Below are 20,257 nucleotides of genomic sequence, written 5' to 3'. Positions count from 1 at the left end.
AAAAATATGTTTCCAGTGTGTATACCATCTTTGGTTTTAAAAAAGAAGAGAGGATTAAAATTCATATTTGCTTACACCTCCATAAGGAAATATAATAAGAAATTTACAAAAATTATCTTAGGGCAGATAGGCAGAACTTCCAGTTACTCAGAAGAAAAAAAAAATCCTTAGTGCATACTTAACCCTAACTTTAATAACCTTTCGGCAAATCTCATCTTAAATATAAATGGTGTACTTGTGCCTCTATCTTAAACTGTTATTAGATCCTTCTTTAAACTCTGGCTTATCTTCCTCTTCTTGGCCACAGATGATCAGCTGCCAGTTATAATACCTGTGTTAAGAATATATTTACTACTGTTCTTTCTTCTTAAAAAAGCCATTTAGCTTTTCTCTAAATAATTCCAAGCTTTGGTAATTGTTTTTAGCTATTCTTTTTGAGAGACTCTGAATAGCTTCTTAAAAAAAAAACACTCCAATATACTCTTGTTTTTCTCAGAACTTCTCCTCACATGGAGGTGGGTTTTTTTTTACTTTCCTTTATTATAAAAATTGTAAAACCCTTCTGAAAAATTAGAAATAGGAGTTCCTGTCATGGTGCAGTGGTTAAAGAATCTGACTAGGAACCATGAGGTTGCGGGTTCGGTCCCTGCCCTTGCTCAGTGGGTTAAGGATCCAGCGTTGCTGTGAGCTGTGGTGTAGGTTACAGACGCGGCTCGGATCCCGCGTTGCTGTGGCTCTGGTGTAGGCCGGTGGCTACAGCTCCGATTCAACCCCTAGCCTGGGAACCTCTATATGCTGCGGGAGCGGCGGCCCAAGAAATAGCAAAAAAAAGACAAAAAAAAAAAAAAAGAAAAAGAAAAATTAGAAATAAAAAATTGATGGGAAAAAAAGGGAAATGTCTTCTTTGTTGTAGTATGCCAACTAATGAATGTAGAAAGGATAACGGAAATAGAAGGTTACCATCTGACAACCACCATGAGTGGCAGTAGATTCAGACAGAAGTCATAAATGCATATTTGGTATGTGGAGATCTGATGAAGCACAAGATACTGGCATAGTCTCAGAGTAGTATACCACAAAACACTTATCAATAACAAAAGGAAAAATGGTACTTGAACATTGGAGAAACCTGACTGATAGAAACTTAACTAGGCGATTAAGGTTAACATACAAGGGGAGGACAAGGTGACAAGTACTTTCTGATGCAATTCACTAAAAAGAGCCAAAGAGGACTTCCCTTGTGGCCTACAGGATAACTACATGGTGTTGTCTCTGAGCTCTAGATCAATCCCTGGTCCTGGAACTTCCACATGTCACGGGTGTGGCTAACAAATTAAAAAAAAAAAAAAAAAAAAAAAGAGCCCAACACCATTTTTGTGTATTCCCTGCCAAGAAAGTATGACCTGACTCTGGACATGAAAAAACACTGGATGGAGCCCAAATGAAGAATATACCAGAAAATGAAAGGTCTGTACTATCAAAGATGAGAAAAACTGAGGCACTGTTCCAGATTAAAGGAGACTAGGAGATATAACTACTAAATACAACATGTCAGCCTAGATTGTATCCTGGACAGAAAGACATGGTTTAGACAGCTGGCAAAATTTGCATGGGGTCTTGATGACAGTGTTGTCATTGTTGATTTCTCTATTTGGATAGTTGGTTATACTGGAGAGTAGTCTTTTTTTAGGAAACAGTAACAGGAAAAATCTTGCCTCCAACTTTCTCTCAAATGGCTCAGAAAAGGATAAATCATAAAGGGGTGGAAGCAAATATTGTAAAATGTCAACAACTGGAGCATTTTTGTGAGAAGGATATGGTAGTTCTTTATACTACTGATTTGGCAACTTTTCCCTAAGTGTGAAATCATTTCAAGATACATTACTTTTTAAGTGGGTTTACACATGTGAGCATGCTTGCATTCTTAACATCTGCCGGGCATTATACTACTGACAGCCACTTATCATTTTTAAACATCCTTTCTGCTTGAAGACTGACTACTGACACATAGATAAGGGCATTTCAAACTTATAACACTGAAAATGAAAAATATATCTATTTTTACTTTTTTTACATTGCTTTAGATATTAATGTGTTGATGTTCTGGGCCTTAAATTAGGGAAGCCCATGGAAATTTCTGAACACCAAATTTCTGAGTAAAATTTCTGGCCCTGTAAAGGTCAGCCAGTGGTACTTCAACTGGCTGGCCAAGGGAGACAAAGACTGACCATAAGAGTCCTTAAAATAGTCTCCTGTTCTAAACTCAAAATGAAATGGTCTCATAGGTGATAATAGTACTGAAAATGCATTTAATTTTACCTTAAGGCTCTTAATCCACTAGGTCTATTTGATTTCCATTAGTGAGCATAGAAGGAAGCCAACAGCCAACTCCCCATCTCTTTTGGCTCTAGCTTACTTGCCATGATTTCCAGAAGAACACCATAAGATGACTAATCACTGACTGCTTCTTTGGCACCATATGTCTCCCAATTTCAAAGGAAAAAGCGTCCCAACTAGAACCAGAACAACAGATTTCCTACCTCCTGCAGCTGGAGTCGAACCTTGGTAACTGCTCGGATCCAGTGTGCTCTGGCTTGGGTAAATGGCGAAGATGCATTCTCCTCAGGAAAACTTGCAACAAAGAAAAGAAAGTCCCTTAAAAATAAGCCCGGGCCACAAGATGACAGTGCAAAACTGTCAAAAACCTAAAACTGAAAGGTTTGTATTCATGCCTACACTTGTATAGTGATTCAGGCCACTAAAACAGCATAACCCTGAATATCCAAAGTGAAAAACATTCCTCTCTAAAAGAACAACTCCTTTTGCTTTTCATCTGTTGCCTCTCTCTCCCCCCCACCCCCCACTTTCCACTCACCTGATGAGGCAGCTCATTGGAATAGTCTAGGATCAGGATATTAGAAGTAACTGAGTCAAGTCTAACAAACTATTCAGAGATGTGTGAAGTAACCCTCTCACCCTACCTTTCAAGACAAGCCTGCCCTGGGGGTTCTTCATAGCATCCTTATGGCAGAATTTTGTACCTGCAAACCGTTCCTGCTCCACTAAATTTTTTGGAAGGCTTACCAATTCCTAGACTGTATCAAGGTGCTAAGACAAAAAGGCGAGCCCTTTTCCTGCTATAATCTTGTTCCTTGAGCTATCTCAGGAATATCCTCAGTGAAAGGAACAATAAATATGACAAAGTAGCTTTGAGACAGAAATGCTATCCTGTAATAGAACAAATCATCACCAAGGTTCTTTTTTTTTTTTTTTTTTTTTTTTTTTTTGGCTTTTTAGGGCCACACCTGTGGCATATGGCAGTTACCAGGATAGGGGTTGAATCGGAGTTATAGCTGCCGGCCTACACCACAGCCACAGCAATGCGGGATACAGGCCATATCTGTGACCTACACCACAGCTCACGTCAATGCTGGATCCTTAACCCACTGAGTGAGGTCAGGGATTGAACCCACAACTTCACGGTTCCTCGTCAGATTTGTTTCCATCACGCCACAGCAGGAACTTCTCATCTAGGTTCTTAACAGTGGTTAATTCTTGGTGATAATGCATCTCCTCTATCCCACTGGGATCTACTGCCAAGGCAGCAAACAAGCACCCACCATCTAGACACATAAAATATATGCTAGGCTCTGATGCCACCTAACTGAGACAACTAGGGAAAATTCTGCCCCTCAGGGGAAATCTGACAATATCTGGAGACATTTTTGGTAGTCACAGGAATACTATTAAATATCCTACAATGCATACATCAGCTCCCCATAAGAAAGAGTTATCTAGCTAAAAATGTCAATAGTATTTGGTTTGGGGCAGGTGTGGAAAAACTCATACTCTACAATTGCTTGGATTATGTATGCTGGCACAACTCTGGAGGGAAACTTTGGAGGGTACCTTAAGTGGAAAGGCATATATCCTTTGACCTAGCAATTCCACCTCTAGGTAACTATCTTGAACATGTATGTACAAAAATCTAAAAAAAAAATTTTTTAATAAATAAAAATGTCAATAGTGTCAAGACTGAGAAACTCTGTTCTGCCCCAACCTATCAGCAACTCATGGACCAATTTAGCTCAATAATAACACCTCTCAAGCTCCTTACTAAGCTTCATTATATGACTGTTTATAAAAGGACAGGTTTTAAATTTTTCTTCTTACGGGTACCCACTGTCAGACAAACTGCTCACAGCCTGGGGAGACAAGGGTGGGTTAGATCTTGTTTCTAGACCAATTCTTTTCTTAACTCTCCCCTAGTTTTCTCAGCTAGGGACAAAACAAAACAAAAGGAAAATAATGTTCACCAAAAATTGAAATGTTAATAGGCTGGGAAGCCTATTTCATTCAAAGCACTCCTCTGAATGAAATAACCTGCGGGGCCCAGGTGGGGAAAGACTCCCAGGGGTCAAAAAGGGAAGGGAACACCAGGCCCAGGTCAGTTCCAGACTCAGAGGTTGCCATTTGTGGGGTTAACTAGTAAGACAAGAACTGCAGATTCTAGAAGGCCTGATAGACTGCAGCTAAAATGTTCTTCAGAGATCCTCCAAATACTTTGAAAATTATACCAAAAATCAAAGGAAGCAGTGCAGAGATAAGCCTTAGCATCCTGATTACCACCATATACAGCTGTAGGCAAAGAAGCAAAAAGCACTTATACTCTATTCAGCAATACCCCACGGCAGGTACTGAGGAAACCATGTGAGCTCCTCAAGACAGCCATCACTTACCTTTCCTGGGGGCCTAGGACTTGGTCTTTGTGTAGCACCAGATCTGGGGGCGGATGGGTTGTAGCATCTTCTTTCATCTCTTTGGGTTCACATGCTCCCTCCTTCTCCTCTTCACCTGTCACCTCCAAGGCCTTCTCCTGTTCTCCAAATCCCACTTGGCCATCTTTAGAGAAGCTGCCAGAGCTGTGGCAGGAATGAATCGAGTCCCTTTCCCGATGGTCATCGTCTTGTTCATGACACTGGTCTAGTTCACTCAGCTGAGAGCTTCCTTGACTCACATTACAGGAGGAGCCATACCTACTGCTGCTGGTGGGGCTGTGAGAATGAGAGGAAGACAGACGAGTAAATAAATAAACACTAGGGACCAGAGCAAAGTAATGGATAATTCTAATAAATAATGATCCTATCAGTGGAAAGGATCACAAACAGGAGGTTCCTGGGAAGAGGACCAAACTTTGCAAGCAAAAGAACTAATCTCTATTCAGCAGAATCACAACAGGAAAAACAATACAACATGCTGAGCTCCCCATCAGCACTTAACCTCAAACCGGCATTTGATTTTGATGAATACTTTATCTTAATGTGGTATTTGTAAGTAAGAGTAAGAATTATCAAAATTGTCTGTTGTTTAAGCCTAAAATTCTCTACTTGGACTTCTAAAGAAACTTGTCCAGTGGCTGTAAATAAAGTTTTCTAATTTCCACAAAGTAACATGGACAGATGGGAGTTCCCTGGTGGCCTAGCCATTAGGGGCTCGGTGTTGTCAATGCTATGGTTTGGGTTTGACTCCTGGCCCCAGAACTTCTGCTTGCCATGGATGTGTCCAAAACAATGGATGAACTCAACTCCTTTTTTTCTATTACTTATTACACTGAGTTTCTCTTTTTCTTCCTCTACAGTTGTGTTTGTCCCTCAGAATGAGCAAAGGAGAGCAAACATGTTCCTTCAATTATCTCTCAGCCATCTGCACAATGAGGTAATTGAAGCCACTTGAAAATGGAGTTTAGGACCAAGAAATTCCTCAAGGGAATTGTCTCATTGACATGAATGTTACAATGAAACTGCTGGCAGAAAAGGGAGCATCCCAAAGATGAACCTGCCCATCTGTAATTCAGTTGCTCTTAGGATATAGCTCAGTTTTGGACAAAGTGGAGACAGTCCAAATCTAGGATCTGAGTCAGGACCATATTAATGTATTTCTGTAGCTGAAGACAGGCCAGCTCAAGGCTCTCTCAACCACCTGAATTCTCGTACCCAAAAAGGAAATTTGTTCCCCTGCTATGAGAAATAGCAGCTGTGGCAGAGAAAGTAGCAGTGAATCGTGACCAGAAAGAGCAGTATTCAGAAGTTACTCACTTGAGCCATATACTGAGTTTAAGGGATTCAGTCCTATTCAAAATAGAGGAACTTGGAGATGATCTACAAGATCTATCCCAGCTCATTTGAATAGGCCCATCCCAAGTCAGAGGCCCTTCATTTTACTTCTGATATCTTGCTGGAAAGCCTCTATGCAAAAGGACAAGGAATTTCCTTGCTGAAGATTCAAACTTTAACTAAAGGGCTTATGTTTTTTCTTGGCCAAATGAAGATAAATCATTGTTACTTCTGGTATCTTGCTGGAAAGCCTCTATGCAAAAGGACAAGGAATTTCCTTGCTGAAGATTCAAACTTTAACTAAAGGGCTTATGTTTTTTCTTGGCCAAATGAAGATAAATCATTGTTTTCCAGTGATATTTTTCCTATACTTCCTCCCGACTAGGCTGATTTCTGATTTTTCATCCATGGCAGTAGGATAGATACTAGGCCATCATTTTCAGTAGTTTCCAACACACATACACATACATGCGCATACACATTCTCTCTCTCCAAAGTCCTTGACCAGCCTTTTTAGACTGGTTTGGGGCAGAGTTTAAGACAGCATTCTTAAACTTCCCTGTATGGGGCCTCTTCTTAAGGGAAATAATAGTACCTTTGCAGGTGGACCCTGTACAATGCTCTAGACTGAAGAGCTACAGCAAACCAGAGCCCTGAGTTCCTGTGAGATTTCACTGAAATCACTTATCAGACAGCAGTCTCATGGGTAGTAAAAGGCAGAGACTGGAAAAAGCTGTACAAATCCACATGGAATAGGATACATAGTATACATTATTCCATGTATTTTATTTAATACCCTCAATGCCACTGGAGAAAACATCTTAGAAGACTTGGAAAAGTAAAGCAAAACAGGTTATATCTGTTTATATCTAAACACTTATAGATATAAGTGCTGGAGACCCAAGGAAGCATTCTAGCCTATTGTGTGGCTGTAATTAATATATGCCACTCAACAACTTGTTACCTGTTCTTGCTCTCTCTTCTCCTTTATATAAGGCATTTTATAGTATATAAAGCAGAGCAAACCAGAGTGAGTAAATCCTAGGGCCTAGCCTTTCTTTAAGCAAGAAGCAATTTGTTCCAATAAATGAATTACATTTGGCAGAGAGAAAAGATGACAATACCCACATATTATGTCTTATTACTTAACCCCTAATTAACATGAAGCACAGGTGGTGGGAAAGACACAGGAAGGATAAGAAGCAGGCTATGATTAATCTACTGCTAAGTCACTGCATCATAAATGGTCAATTCCTTAAAATCATTTATGATGCTTTGAGAACAGGCCTTTTACTGGTCTTTGGTCCCTTGCTGTCAGGCAGAGTAACTGGCTGCTGTACATCTGACACAGAGTCAGTGCTAGCAGACTCTTCCTCTTCTTCATGTGTTTCTGGCTGGTGAAGTAGCTCAGAGACAGTGCGGTGTTCTTCCTCATGACTCTCGGAAAGACAGGTGGGGTCAGACGGATTATCTTTGGTACCACAGGGTTCTCCAGATGCTGGAATTTCCTGGTTTTCCAGGTCTCCAGGCCCTGAAAGCTCAAGATTACATACACTTAGCCTAGCCTCCAGCAGCTGCTCTGAGGTCCCAGAGGACTGAGTGCAGGCCTTAGGTGGCTCAGCAGAGGCCCCAGTCATTTGAGAAGAGTCCACAGTTTTGTTAGCCTCACTAGATTTAATGCCCTGATCACTGCTGATAACCAAAATTGGAGAGGAAGATTCTGCAGGCATTTGTTCAGGGCCCTCTTTGTTCTCTCTTAGCCATGGGAATGAAAGATCCAGCTTCTTTCCAAACCTTAATTTTGACTCACTTACTGCTACATTCCCTTTCCCCTCATTACCGCCTTCAAAGAGAGTTGACAACTTCTTAAAACTGGACATTAAACCAGTCTCTACTGCTCTATTGCCAGAGGAGGAAGATGAAGAAAAGAAAGAGCTCAGTGGTTTCCCATAGTCAGTAGCAGAGGATGGGAAACTGAGCTTTGGCCAACTGGTTACGTTTGGGATTTCAAAACGAACATTTGGCTGCTCAGTCTCTTGGGGGACTGCAGGTGGATGTTTCTGGGCATCAAGTATTCCATTGCTGTCTTTGGCATAAAGCACAGTTTCCTCCAGCAGAGGGTTAGAAAGGTACCCTTGTGTTTCCAACGAAGCATTCTGCCCAACACCTGTCTCACTGAATAGCTTAGGACTGGTTTCTAGTGAATTGGTTGCCTGTGGCTCTAAGATGTCTTGGTTTGTGGAGGCAGATTGCATATCTGGCTCTGGCTCAAGAGGAAGAGGTGGCTGAACTGGAGGAGGAATCCAGGTAGGATCTGGATGCAGCTGTGTTGGCAATGAAATATGCTCTGCTTCCAATGATGCTTCTGTGTCTGTGCCCTGCAACACCCCCATGTCTCCTTCATCACTCAGAGACATTACGCCTTGCCCAGTATCATCTCCCGAGACAGAAGATGCAGCCTCAACTTTTTCAGTACCTTGGGGTTCTGGTATTTTATCAGGAATATTATTTTCCATTTCAGTTGTTAGTTTAGAATCATTTATCACAGTCTCTGAGTCTAACTTTGTGCTAACCACAGTCATTCTACAGTCACTGACAACAGATTCTGAATTGAGTATTCCAAAGGCAGCTTCTTTCAACACATTTTCTGGAGTTACTGATCTTATAGCATTTCCGGAACTAACATTTTGAAGCAGTGTGGGAGCTGGGATAGGTGACTCTTGTTTGGATGTCTCTGGCTTGGGACTTTTGAAAATTCCAAATAACTCACCTTTGACAGGCTGAGATGATGCACCAGAAGAAAGAGAGAAAAAGGAGTTTTTCTTTGGAGGTTTAGGAGAAGAGAAAAGTCCAGAGAAAGTTTTAGGAGGTTCAATTAAGGACCCAGAGAAAGATTTCACCTTGGTCACAAACCCTGAAAACATTTCTACTGAAGAGTCCAACACTGATTTCTCTTCCTCTTTATCTGCAAAATGACTCTGGAAGTGCCCTGTACACTCTGGCCCTGTAGGGGAAGAAGCAGACTCCGGGATCTGTGTTAAGACCTCATCAGGAGACTTTTCTAATGGTAAGTTCAATGGGTCGCTAGTAAACCTTTCATTTTGGTGGTAGTTAGTACAAGTGTCTAAATTGTTGAGCTTTTCAACCAAATGGCTATCATGTGAAAAAGAGCTGGCCAATGAGTCACTCACGAAGGCTTCCTGTGTGAAAGCCTCTTCTTCATGCGGAGACACCTCAGGGGTCTCTGGACAAATGAGCAGTGTTTCACTTTGTGCTTGAAATCCTGATGAATGAGAAACAATGTCTTTTTGTGACTGATTTAACTGGAAATCTGCTAAAGATGTTCCTGGTCCATTACTGGAACCTAGTTTTCCTGGATAGTGCTCCTCTATATCGAATTTATCTGCAAGGGAAGTAATCTCAGTGGTGTTAATAATGGAAACACAAGGAGCTTTTTGCAGTTCCTGAACTACCTCCTGGACTATGCAATCTCTATTGCCATTGGAACCTTCTCTAGCCATTGTACCACCTATACCTACAATAACACTTGGTTTCTTACAGGGCTGGGAAGTCACTGGAGCAACAGTTGAAAGGCTATGTTTTTCCTCAGGAGTCTGCTGCTTTTCATCCCAAAAGGACAAGCTGAAGAAATTGAAAGAGCTATTATGAGAGGCATCCTTCTTGCAGCTTGTGTTAGCAGTGGAGAAAAAGGAAGGAAGTGTGAATAGCCCTTCTCCTTGAGATTTGGTTCTTGGTAGGCTAGCAGAGGCTCTGTTCTCAGACTTCTCAGATCCAGTCAGGAAAGAAAATATACTTTTCCTGTTTGGCAATTCTGGTTGGGATGGAGATGTTGTGGCAGTTGCAAAACTCTGGTCTTTGGCAGAAAAATGATCGTGTTTATCTGAATTTCTTCTGCTGAGAGTATCTAAAGATATTTTATCACTTCTTAGAACTTCTGTCACTGTAGACACACTAGTAGTTTCTAGAAAAGAATCTCTGGAAGACTCTTTGAGACAACCTTTTGAGAAAGATGAATTTGGTGGCTGCTGGGTTAGATGGTCTCTGGAGGGTGCCTCTTCTTCAGTCAAATGATTATCCTGGCTCTCCCTACTTGATGGTTCCTTTAGCCCGCTGTCACCAATAGTAGTCTGCTTCTTCAGATTTCTAACTCGAACCTTCCCTTTAGAAGAAACTGGTGCAGCAGGAAGGTTCCCAACACCCTGGCTAGTTAGTTGTGTTGGATTAGGACTTGACTTGACCTCATTCTTATTAGTCACTGAAGAAACGGACATATTTTCAGTTGTCTGTATAGAGGATATATTGGTTTTAAAGAAACCCCCAAGGGTACCAAAAAAATTTGAGACACCAGAAGATTCATTCTTTTCCTGAGATGAAATCTTTCCACTTTTATCTCCATTTTTTCCTAAATTTGGTGATGCTTCTTTATTCCCCTGGGTTTTAAAGAGGTTCAAAAATCCAGACGCCTGTTTCTCATTTGCTACTGTACTTATTGAAGAGTCTTCTTCCCGACCAAAAAGTTTCAATGCACTTTGAAATAATGTTCTCTCAGACTCTTTGGAAGTCTGGTCCTGTGGAGGCTCACAATTCTTGTGTTCATCCCTACTCAACTGTGACACAAGAGTAACTGAAACAGAGTCAGCTGTAATCATCTTTTCATCTTCTATATCTGACTTAGCCTGAGGAGTTGTTTGGTTTACCTGGAAAACAGATTTTAAAAAACTTTGTTTTTTCATATGAATGCTTTTATTTAAAGGAGATTCGTGCTTTATATTTTTAGTAAATTCTTGTTGCTGAACATTGGATACTATTTGTCTCTCTGAATCCTTCTTGAGAACAATTTCTTCCTCATTTTGGGAGTTACTCTCCAGTTGCTTATTCAAGATTAATGACTGAAGACCATCATTTCTGAGCTCTGCAAAGTTTGACTGCTGGTCCATTTTCTGTGTGGCAGAAGACTCTAAGGATTCATTCTTATCAAAATTGAAAGTACTTCCAATTGAAGCACCCAAAGCAGAAAATAAAGAAGTTACTTTGTTCAGTGATGACATTTCTTCTGTTTGCTGTGGGATGTTAGTCTTACTTTCAAGATGAACCAAAGAAGTAGCTTCTTCAAAAGAAGACTGGAACCAGTGGAAACTGGAAGTGTGAACTGATGAATCCTTAGTTAGAGGCTGAGGCTTATCTCCCTTTATAATTTGATTTTTATTTAAGACATGATTGCCAACAGTTTGGGACTGATTTCTGAGATCCAATGCACATTCAGAGTCTTCAGAACCACAGAAACTTTCTTTGAAAGATACAAAGTCTCTTTTAGACTTTTGAGGATTATAACCTGAAAAATCTAACGGTTGATCCCTTTGGCCATAGCTTGACTCTTCAAGAACTTGTGAAAAGGTTTCTAAATTTAGACACATTGGTCCCTCATTTCTTGGCAAAACCACAGATAAATCAAGAGGGTCATCAATTGGTTCCTCTTCAACATACCACAGTAATTCACCTTCCTTGTCTAGTATTTTAAAACTGTAAGAAGAAACAATGCTATCATCCAACATAATACTTGAGAGATCATTTGTCTGTAAATCACAATTCAAATACTCTTCATAAGGACAATTGGGTATAAATAAATATGCGTACTGCCCAGTAGAATCAGTAAGGAAAGAATAGATGTATTGACCATCGTGGAACATAAAATATCCATAATTTCCATCCTCTGAGGGCCACCATATTCCATTCTCAAGACATGACAACCATTCCTGGTATTCACAACCAACACTTGGAAAAACAAAGTTTTCATCCATTCTTAATGAGTCTAGATCAACTATGGGGCATGTAATCTTCTCATAACCTGAAGAACAACTTAAGTCAATGGGTAATTCTTCTAACGAATTCTTAGTCTCATTAATCGGAAGATAAGAATTTCCATATAATGAGTTAGCTGCCCACATATCACCTCTTAATAAGTAATCTTCATTAAATGCTAACTGGTTGAATGATTCATATGGTAAGTCACACCAAATGACACTGTTTGGATTTGTTCTCCATTCCAAGATATTTGCATTTTGATCTTTACGGCAAAAATTTATTGCTGGGTTTTCTGAGTCAGGCCACAAGAAAACATCAGCTGATGGAAACATATTCTGATTTACTATATAATAAACTGGCTGAAGTTTTCTGGAATTTTTAGAGAAATCTTTTATATCAGAATCCCATTCATAAGAGAAAGGATTGTTCATCTCTTCAAAAGCCTGATGGTTTGATTTACTAAGAATGTTAGTATTTATTAAAGGTGATTTTAACTTGTTAGGATTTTCATGTAGTTTTGCCTCAAGAATAGGGTGTGGTGTCTGCCTCTTAGCCAAAGATTTCTCTAAGAGGTCCTGCTGAGCGACTGGAGTGCAGTGAAATATACTGTTCTCAGAAGAGAGACAATTCTTTTCACTTTGTTGGGTTTTCCATGTAGGAGGGCAATGATGATTATCAACCCAAGCATCAGATAATGGTATGTTTTCTTTAGGTAAAGATAAGCAGCTTTCTATGAGGCCAGAAGTTTCTTGTTTCTCATGGTTCTTCTGGCTCTCGGAAGTCACACATGAAGTAACAGGGATCTCATCCAAGGATAAATACTTATTTTCATTCAAACTTTTTAGGTCACCTGAAGACACAGACTTTGCTTCATCTGGTTTACAATCAGTCATACTGCTATTGGATATCAAGTTAAATATTCCAGAGAAAAAGCTTGGGGTACTAGTCCTGTGATGAGAGTCATCTTTTTTTAAATTTAATTCTTGTTGACTAGATAAGTTTTCAAGAGAAGAAAACCTGTTCAAGAAGCCAGAAAGGAGGCCTCCTTGGGTACTTTTCTTAGAAGCTTTATCTACAAGTTTGTTGTCACTCCTTTCATTAGCCAAGGTGGGTTGTGTAATGGTAGAAGTAAATGCTAATGAAGAGTTTGGTACTGTTAAAGATGTCATTTGTGTAACAGTCTTACTTTCTCCTAAAGAATCTGAGGATACATGTTCTTTGGGCACAACTCCAGGAATGGTTAAGGTATCTCTTTCACAGTTCTCTGCTGCTGAGTGGTCACTTGATTTTAATTCCTCTATACTCTGAAATTTCCAAAGATCATTATTAATATTTGGAGATGAATCCAACTTTACTTTATGAAGTGCAGCATCTTTAGGAATATTCACTTGATCACTCTTATTCAATGTCTTTATATCACCAAAATTCTCTACATTATTATGAATATTTGGAACTGAACTAGATTTTATTGAACTAAGTTTGGGATTGTCATGGCTGTTTCTTTTGATCTCTTCATCAGTGGTTACTGCTGAGCCATGAAAACTCTGGTCATTGACAGTTTTTTGACTGTCAGTGAAAGAAAATTTAAACAAAGGGAAAATGTTTCCTTTCTCTCTTAAATCCTGCTGCTTTTCAGAATGACTAAGAACTTTGAAAAATGGAATATGTAGTTTTCCACTAAAGGAAAAGGAATGTCCATCTTTCTTAAGGCCCCTTTCCCATCCATCTTCCTCCACCTGGTGAATTTTCATAGAGTCTGACAAAGTTTCTTTTGAACAGGTCTCAGGGGAAGTAAGCAAAAACTTGCTAAAGGATTTTCTGAGTGGCTCAAGGAAGTCATCACCAGTAGTTTTGTCCCCCTCTAATGGCTCTAAAGATGCCTCTTTATTTGGAGTTCTACTGCCAGCTACACAAGGATTTACTGGAGTATCTTTGGCACATGTATTTGGTTGATCTGGTAATAGAGGCATATCTGAACAGGGTTCTCTTTCCAACAGACTCTCAACATCGTCTTTCTTACTTGCAGAACTAGCTAAGTTTGAAGGTTTAATGGTTGCTTGGGAAGACAACAAATTCTCACTTAGAGGCATTTGGGAGCAGCCTGTAGTTTCTCCATCACCCTTATCTAAAGTGGCAATGCTACTGTCACTGCCAAGGGTATCTTCCCTTTGGTTTGACTCAGAAGCACACACAACAAAGCTTTCCTTTCTTGTTGGCTTGTCCTGGTCATCATCTTTTTTGGCTTCATCCTTTTCTGAAAAGATCTTTAATGGATTTAGCATGCTGAAAACTGACTTCATAACTGAACTCTGACTCTGTGGCACCGAGTCCTTTCCAACAGTTTCTGTTGAATGCTGAAGGCCTAAACTTCCAGTTTTGCTGTCCATGTGCTCATTTTCAGAGATTTTGTCATGTCTGCCAAAGTTTTTATTATCAACTGTTTGACCAGATAATGGAGATGGACATTGTAGAGAAAGATCCTTCTCTGGTACTGACTTGACTCTGGGCATAGATGCTGAATTAATCGTTTCTGTTTGATGAAGAGTTTCTGTTTTCTCTGGAACTACATAAACCAGCTTTTCCACAGAGGTTGTTAGATGCTTTGTGCCTGAACCCACCTTTTCTGTGAGTGAACTGAATAAAGAACCAACAGCACATTTCACTCCATTCAGCTCAGGGAAAGAGATGGCCTTGTCCTTGTCATTCTTAACAATGTTTAAAGATGGTATTTGATCCCCAGGCATTTTCTGTTCTGCATTGTTAACAGTACTATTGTGTTTAAGTATTTTTTTAGTTTTTGAAAGGGAACCAAATCTATTAATCTCCTCTTCCTTCTCTGCTAAATATTCTGACACTGATTCTACCAAACACTGAAGCTCATCCATTGTATCAATATAGTTGTCCTTGGGTTCTTCAGTAGAGGAAGGGGTCATTTCTTCCATAGGGAACACAGACAGATTTCCAAGTGTGTTTGTATCACAGTTTGTCCTTTGTGATGGAAATGCAGGATTTGCTCCATAATACTCTTCTGGAACACCTCCAATAGGATGGACATTGGATAGATGGCATGTTGGTAACAGTAAACCTTCCTGCTTATCAGAAACAGGGGAACCCAGAAGCTCATCAGAAGTGCTACTGGTAGAATCTTCAAGAACATCTAATGGAGTGAAATTAGTGACATGCTGGTTTAAGCCAGATGACTTTTCTAAGTTCTCAAAACCAGGAAGATCATAATCATCATTTTCTAAGTTAGTGGTCCACCTGCCACTTTTAACCACAAATCCATTTTTGTAGGGATGCAAAACTGGGTAATTTTGTTCCTTATTTTCAACATGGCAATGGTTATAACTTTCAGTGTTAGGATATGTACTTTTGAAGTTAGTCTTAGTTCCTGATCTATCATTATATTTTCTTCTCTCACTGTCTTCAAAATGACTGTATAAGGGTGTCTTTTTCCTTCTCCTATCTATTGTATCATATTTCTGAGGATATCTAGAGAAAGTAGATGTTTCAAACTTAAGGTCATAGTTAAAGGCAGTAGAGAAGTCTGTTTCTTGATTTTGAGATGGTATCTTTTTCCAATTCTTGTACTTTGATTGTACTTGCTGGCTATAATATTTATCAGGTTTTGAAAGAGTTCTTGCTTCTTTTACCTCTGCTTCCTTTAAATTTATGTTACTGTTTTCTAGAAGCTCTTGTGACATTTTCCCCTCTATCTCCTCATATATATCTTCTTGCTCTTCATAGTCAACATCAGAGAAAGACGTAATAATCCTAATTTTGTCATTTTGGGCCTGCAAGCCTTGTCTGATGTAAAGAGAGAAAATTGCAGGAAAAGTAAGGCAAAGAAAAAAGGATAAACAGGGAAAAGAAACAAATTATAAGATTTAATGCATATTCAATGAGAAAACTAAAACTAGTAAAACCGGCAATTTGATTAAAAACCATTCAGATTGAAAATATATGATAAAAATAATCCATATGTTCTTAAATCAATATTATAGCAATGCAGTCAAAAAGTTTTTTTCACATTAGTAAAAGAATAACTATAACAACTTTAAAATACTCCAGTTGCTACCATGAGCTATTTAGGATCCTTTTGTTTTCAAAAAAAGAAAGAAACAAACAAAATGAACATGTTCCACCAATATTTAGAACGTACTGGCAATGCCAAAGTTTAGAACTGTTACATATTCCATGAAAATATATCAAGGGATTTCAAGAAATCTAAATTTGTTGATGAACTGGAGTCTGAAAAGCTGCCAAGCTGTTGACTTGCTAAAAGTTGTATTTTAGGCAGCGTAGCCAAGAATATCTATTTTTCTTTTTAAAAGTAACATGTTTTTACTTTTAAAAAGAAAATAGTAAAAAAATAATAAAAATAATCCTTGACTACTATAAGTCAAACCTCTTACAGTACCAAGAAGAAAAAATTATTTAAAGCATCATAATTTATTGTTTGTGAAATCTAAAGGCTATATGCATTTAAGGATTGCAGGGAAATGAAAATCTTTCCCATTAGTGATTACAGAATCAGAAGCTACATGCCTAACTTAAGTCAATGAATACAGAAGACAGCCAACCATTCAATAGTTAGAGATTATTTCCCTTGTTCTGAGGTAGAGGTATAGAGAGGGTATACTAACTAGGAGCTTGTCACCTCAGTGTGTTTTTCTATAGACCTAACATCTAATAGTATTTTCTTAGGAAACAGAAACTATATCAAAGTGGCCACTTAGCCACTAAAAATCTTCAAAAGTGAGACTAATATTCTTTTAATCCTCTCAACACTAATAATAGCTAATAAAGTCCAACACTACTGTTGAACCTCAAATTATATATTTTTACACAATTAACATATATTTCCCATTATTCTGATTATTCTTATTATTTGGTGGAGTGGGAACATCCAATTTATATACATACATTTTAAAATATATATATATATTTTTAACACAGTTTCATTACTCTCAGATATCCTCAAAAATTCAAACTAAAAACTCTACCCTGGAAGAGCTTTTTTTTTTAATTAAAGTATACTTGATTTACAATGTCATGCCAATTTCTGATGTAGAGCAAAGTGACCTAGTCATACATATACATACATTCCCTTTCTTATATTATCTCTAGAACAAGTCTTTATAGTTCCAGCTTAAGTCAGTAGATAGATATGGCTGTAATAAGTGAAAATATTTATTTTTACACTTCTAATTTACTGCAAGGTACTACAAACAGGTCTGTTTCCTCAAAGATTTAAAATTCTTCCTAAAAAGCTGTAACTTAAGGTCTTAGACTATTTCTAAGAACTTAGTATTTAAGGTAATGGAAGTTTAAAAATCAAACAAGTGATATAATTTCTTCAAAACTTTTCAAGGAAAAAAATCATTTCAAAAATTTAAGTTAAAAATGTCTATAATACAAATTCACTTAAAAATCTTGTTTTCCTTTGCTGGAAATGATAAAATATTTAGTCTTTAATTTCATTACATACACTGACATAATAAAATCAAATTCATATGTGATCAATTAAAAAATTTTAGAAAAAAAATTGCAACTAAAAGTACATCACACACAAAAAAGTAAAAAAAATAAAAAAAATAAATAAAAGTACATCACAGGGAGTTCCCATTGTGGCTCAGCAGTAACAAACTCAACTAGTATCCATGAGGATGGGGGCTCGATCCCTGGCTCCTGCTCAGTGCGTTAAGAATCTGGCATTGCCATGAGCTATAGTGTAGGTCACAGGTGCAGCTCAGATCCTGAGTTGCTGTGGCTGTGGTGCAGGATGGCAGCTACAGCTCCAATTCGACTCCTAGCCTGGGAACTTTGATTTGCCTCAGGTGCAGCCCTAAAAAGACAACAACAACAACAAAAAATACATCACTAATGCTCCTCCTAGTGTTACTTATTACAGCAGTGATAATAGGGTAATGATTAGATAAACTATATATTCTTCTGGACAGATAGTCATAAGTTGATGTGCCATTATTATTACTGGCCTGCACATTGAATGCTTGCAAATACAGAGGGAAAAGAGAGCCAAAAGAATTTTCTTTTGTTATTATATTTTTTTCTTAATGACAATATAAACAACTAAAATCAAATGAATAAAATATGCAAATATTCAGTTAATAAACCAGCAAGAAGCAGGAACCAACTTTAGTAGGATTCCTTCCATGTTTCATTTGAGAATCAGATTATGAAGAGTAAGAATTCTATGTGATGGTTGATATATGAAAAAATTATACTGAAAATACTCTCAGAGATAGTAAACTGAGTCAGGATGTTGTCTAGCAGATAGGTGACCATCTGAGGTGCAGAGTAAACATTTACCAGTTTGGTAGGGTGGGCAAAAAAAAAAGAAATCACCTTACAGTATGGCAAATTTTAGCAAACAAAAGTATGAGCTAAACTGGAATGGTTTTTAAAAAGAACTAACCTCCAACCAGTGAAACAGTGATTAAGGCAAGGATCATCAATGGATGTTAAAATCAAGGGCTAAAAGGTTGTTGGAGGGAGTTCCCATGTGGCTAAGCGGAAACGAACCCAACTAGTATCCATGAGGACTCGGGTTCAATCCGTGGCCTCACTCAGTGAGTTAAGGATCCAGTATGGCTGTGAGCTGCCATGTAGGTCACAGAGTGGCTCAGGTCCTGTGTTGCTGTGGCTGTGGTGTAGGCCAGCAGCTGCAGCTCTAATTGATCCCTAGCCTGGGAACCTCCCCATGCCAAGGGTGCAGCACTTAAAAATAAATAAATAAATAAAGATTGTTGGAGAAATAGAATACTAACCCAATCTCAGGTATCATCCCAGAGATCCTTAATTACAAAGGAAAAAGGTACTTTACACTGAAAAAATCTGGTATATATACTAGCTTTCTTAACGAAGAGATTAATCTAAATGTCAATAATAATGAGACAAATTAAAATGTGACTGCTGATGCACTGTGAAGGAAACATGTATGTCATATATTTGCCAAAAACGTTTCGCCTGATTCTAAACGTGAAAAAACAATCAGACAAAACCAAATTAAGGAGCATTCTCAAAGCTTGCTTGGACTCTTCAAAAAATGTTAGTGACTTAAAAGACCAAAAAAAGTAAAGAGAATTTTGTTAGACTATAGGAGACTACAGAAACAGGAGAGTCACATATAATATACAATGATCCTTAATTGGATCCTGAATCAAAAAGGAAAAAATATAAACAAGCAACATTATTGGAACAACTAGAGAAATTTAAATATGGTCTATATATTAAATAATATCATTACATTATCAAATTTCTTTTTTTTTTTTTTTAGGGCTGCACCTGCAGCATATGGAACTTCCCAGGCTAGGGGTCAAATCAGAGGTGCACCTGCCAGCCTACACCACAGTCACAGCAATGCAGGATCCAAGCTGCATCTGTGACCTACGCCACAGCTCAAGATAATGCTGGATCCTTAACCCACTGAGAGGGGCTAGAGATGGAGCCCATGTCCTCAAGGATACTAGTCGGGTTTGTGACCACTGAGCCATGATGAGAAAATTTCTCGAGTGTGATCATATTAAAGTTATATAAAAATCCTTTTTCTTAGGAAATACAGTATCTGCAACTTGCTTTCAAATGGTTCAGGAAAAAAATGTGTGTATATATGAGAGAGAAAAATGTGTGTATATATATGAGAGAATAAGATAAAGTAAATGTGACAGAATGTTAACACAACTGGTGAATTTAGGCAACATGAATATGTATGTTCACTGTATTATTGCTCTAAATTTTAAGTCTGATTTTCTTTAAAGTTGAGAAAAGAGTAGGGAACATATATGTATGTATTTGCTTTTATACTCATAGATATATGGCAATAGTCTACAGAAGGATACATGAGAAACAAGGGTGATAAGAGAAGTAGGAGACAGAAGGGGATGAGGAAGAAGAGGACAACAGATGTGGGTGGGAGGTTCTTTACTGTATATTGTATTGTACCTTAACATGTTTTTACATGTAAACATTTTATACATAAATTTTAAAAAAGGTTTTTTTAAGTTCGAGCAAAGTACTAAATCTGTTATGGTGGGATCATATCGTTTTCTTAAGTTTTCAGGGAAATACTTAGATAGGAAGAATTACCCAAGCATTTAACATGTGTGATTTCCTTATTTTAATCTTGGGGAAAAGTGTATCAAAGTCACTGGGCAGGGCAGAGAGGTGAACAGGTTTTTTTCAGTCATCTACCCCAAGTGGGCCTAACCTCACTTGTCGATCATAAAGAGAACTCTTACTGATAGAAATGCATAGATGAGAACATAAGGAAGAGGGAAAAAAACTAAGAATCTACACAA

The 20,257-nt window shown here is 38.3% G+C and overlaps 1 protein-coding gene across 1 annotated transcript in view; it reads right to left on the bottom strand.

The window, feature by feature from the left end:
* The window catches only part of UNC13B (unc-13 homolog B), a 239,668-nt gene that overhangs the window by 94,320 nt on the left and 125,091 nt on the right, over positions 1–20,257 (bottom strand). Inside the window, 2 exon segments of the mRNA NM_001435262.1 lie at positions 2,541–2,631; positions 4,740–5,054. Coding sequence (NP_001422191.1) covers positions 2,541–2,631; positions 4,740–5,054 — 406 coding nt within the window.

Source organism: Sus scrofa, chromosome 1, assembly GCF_054392235.1.
Source record: "Sus scrofa isolate SSC_HxYL_T2T_F1_AM1 chromosome 1, Sscrofa_HxYL_maternal_Yorkshire_Landrace_v2.0, whole genome shotgun sequence".
NCBI classification, from domain to species: domain Eukaryota; kingdom Metazoa; phylum Chordata; class Mammalia; order Artiodactyla; family Suidae; genus Sus; species Sus scrofa.
Note: the sequence above shows the minus strand (reverse complement) of the source record. Positions and strands in the feature narration are given on the sequence as shown.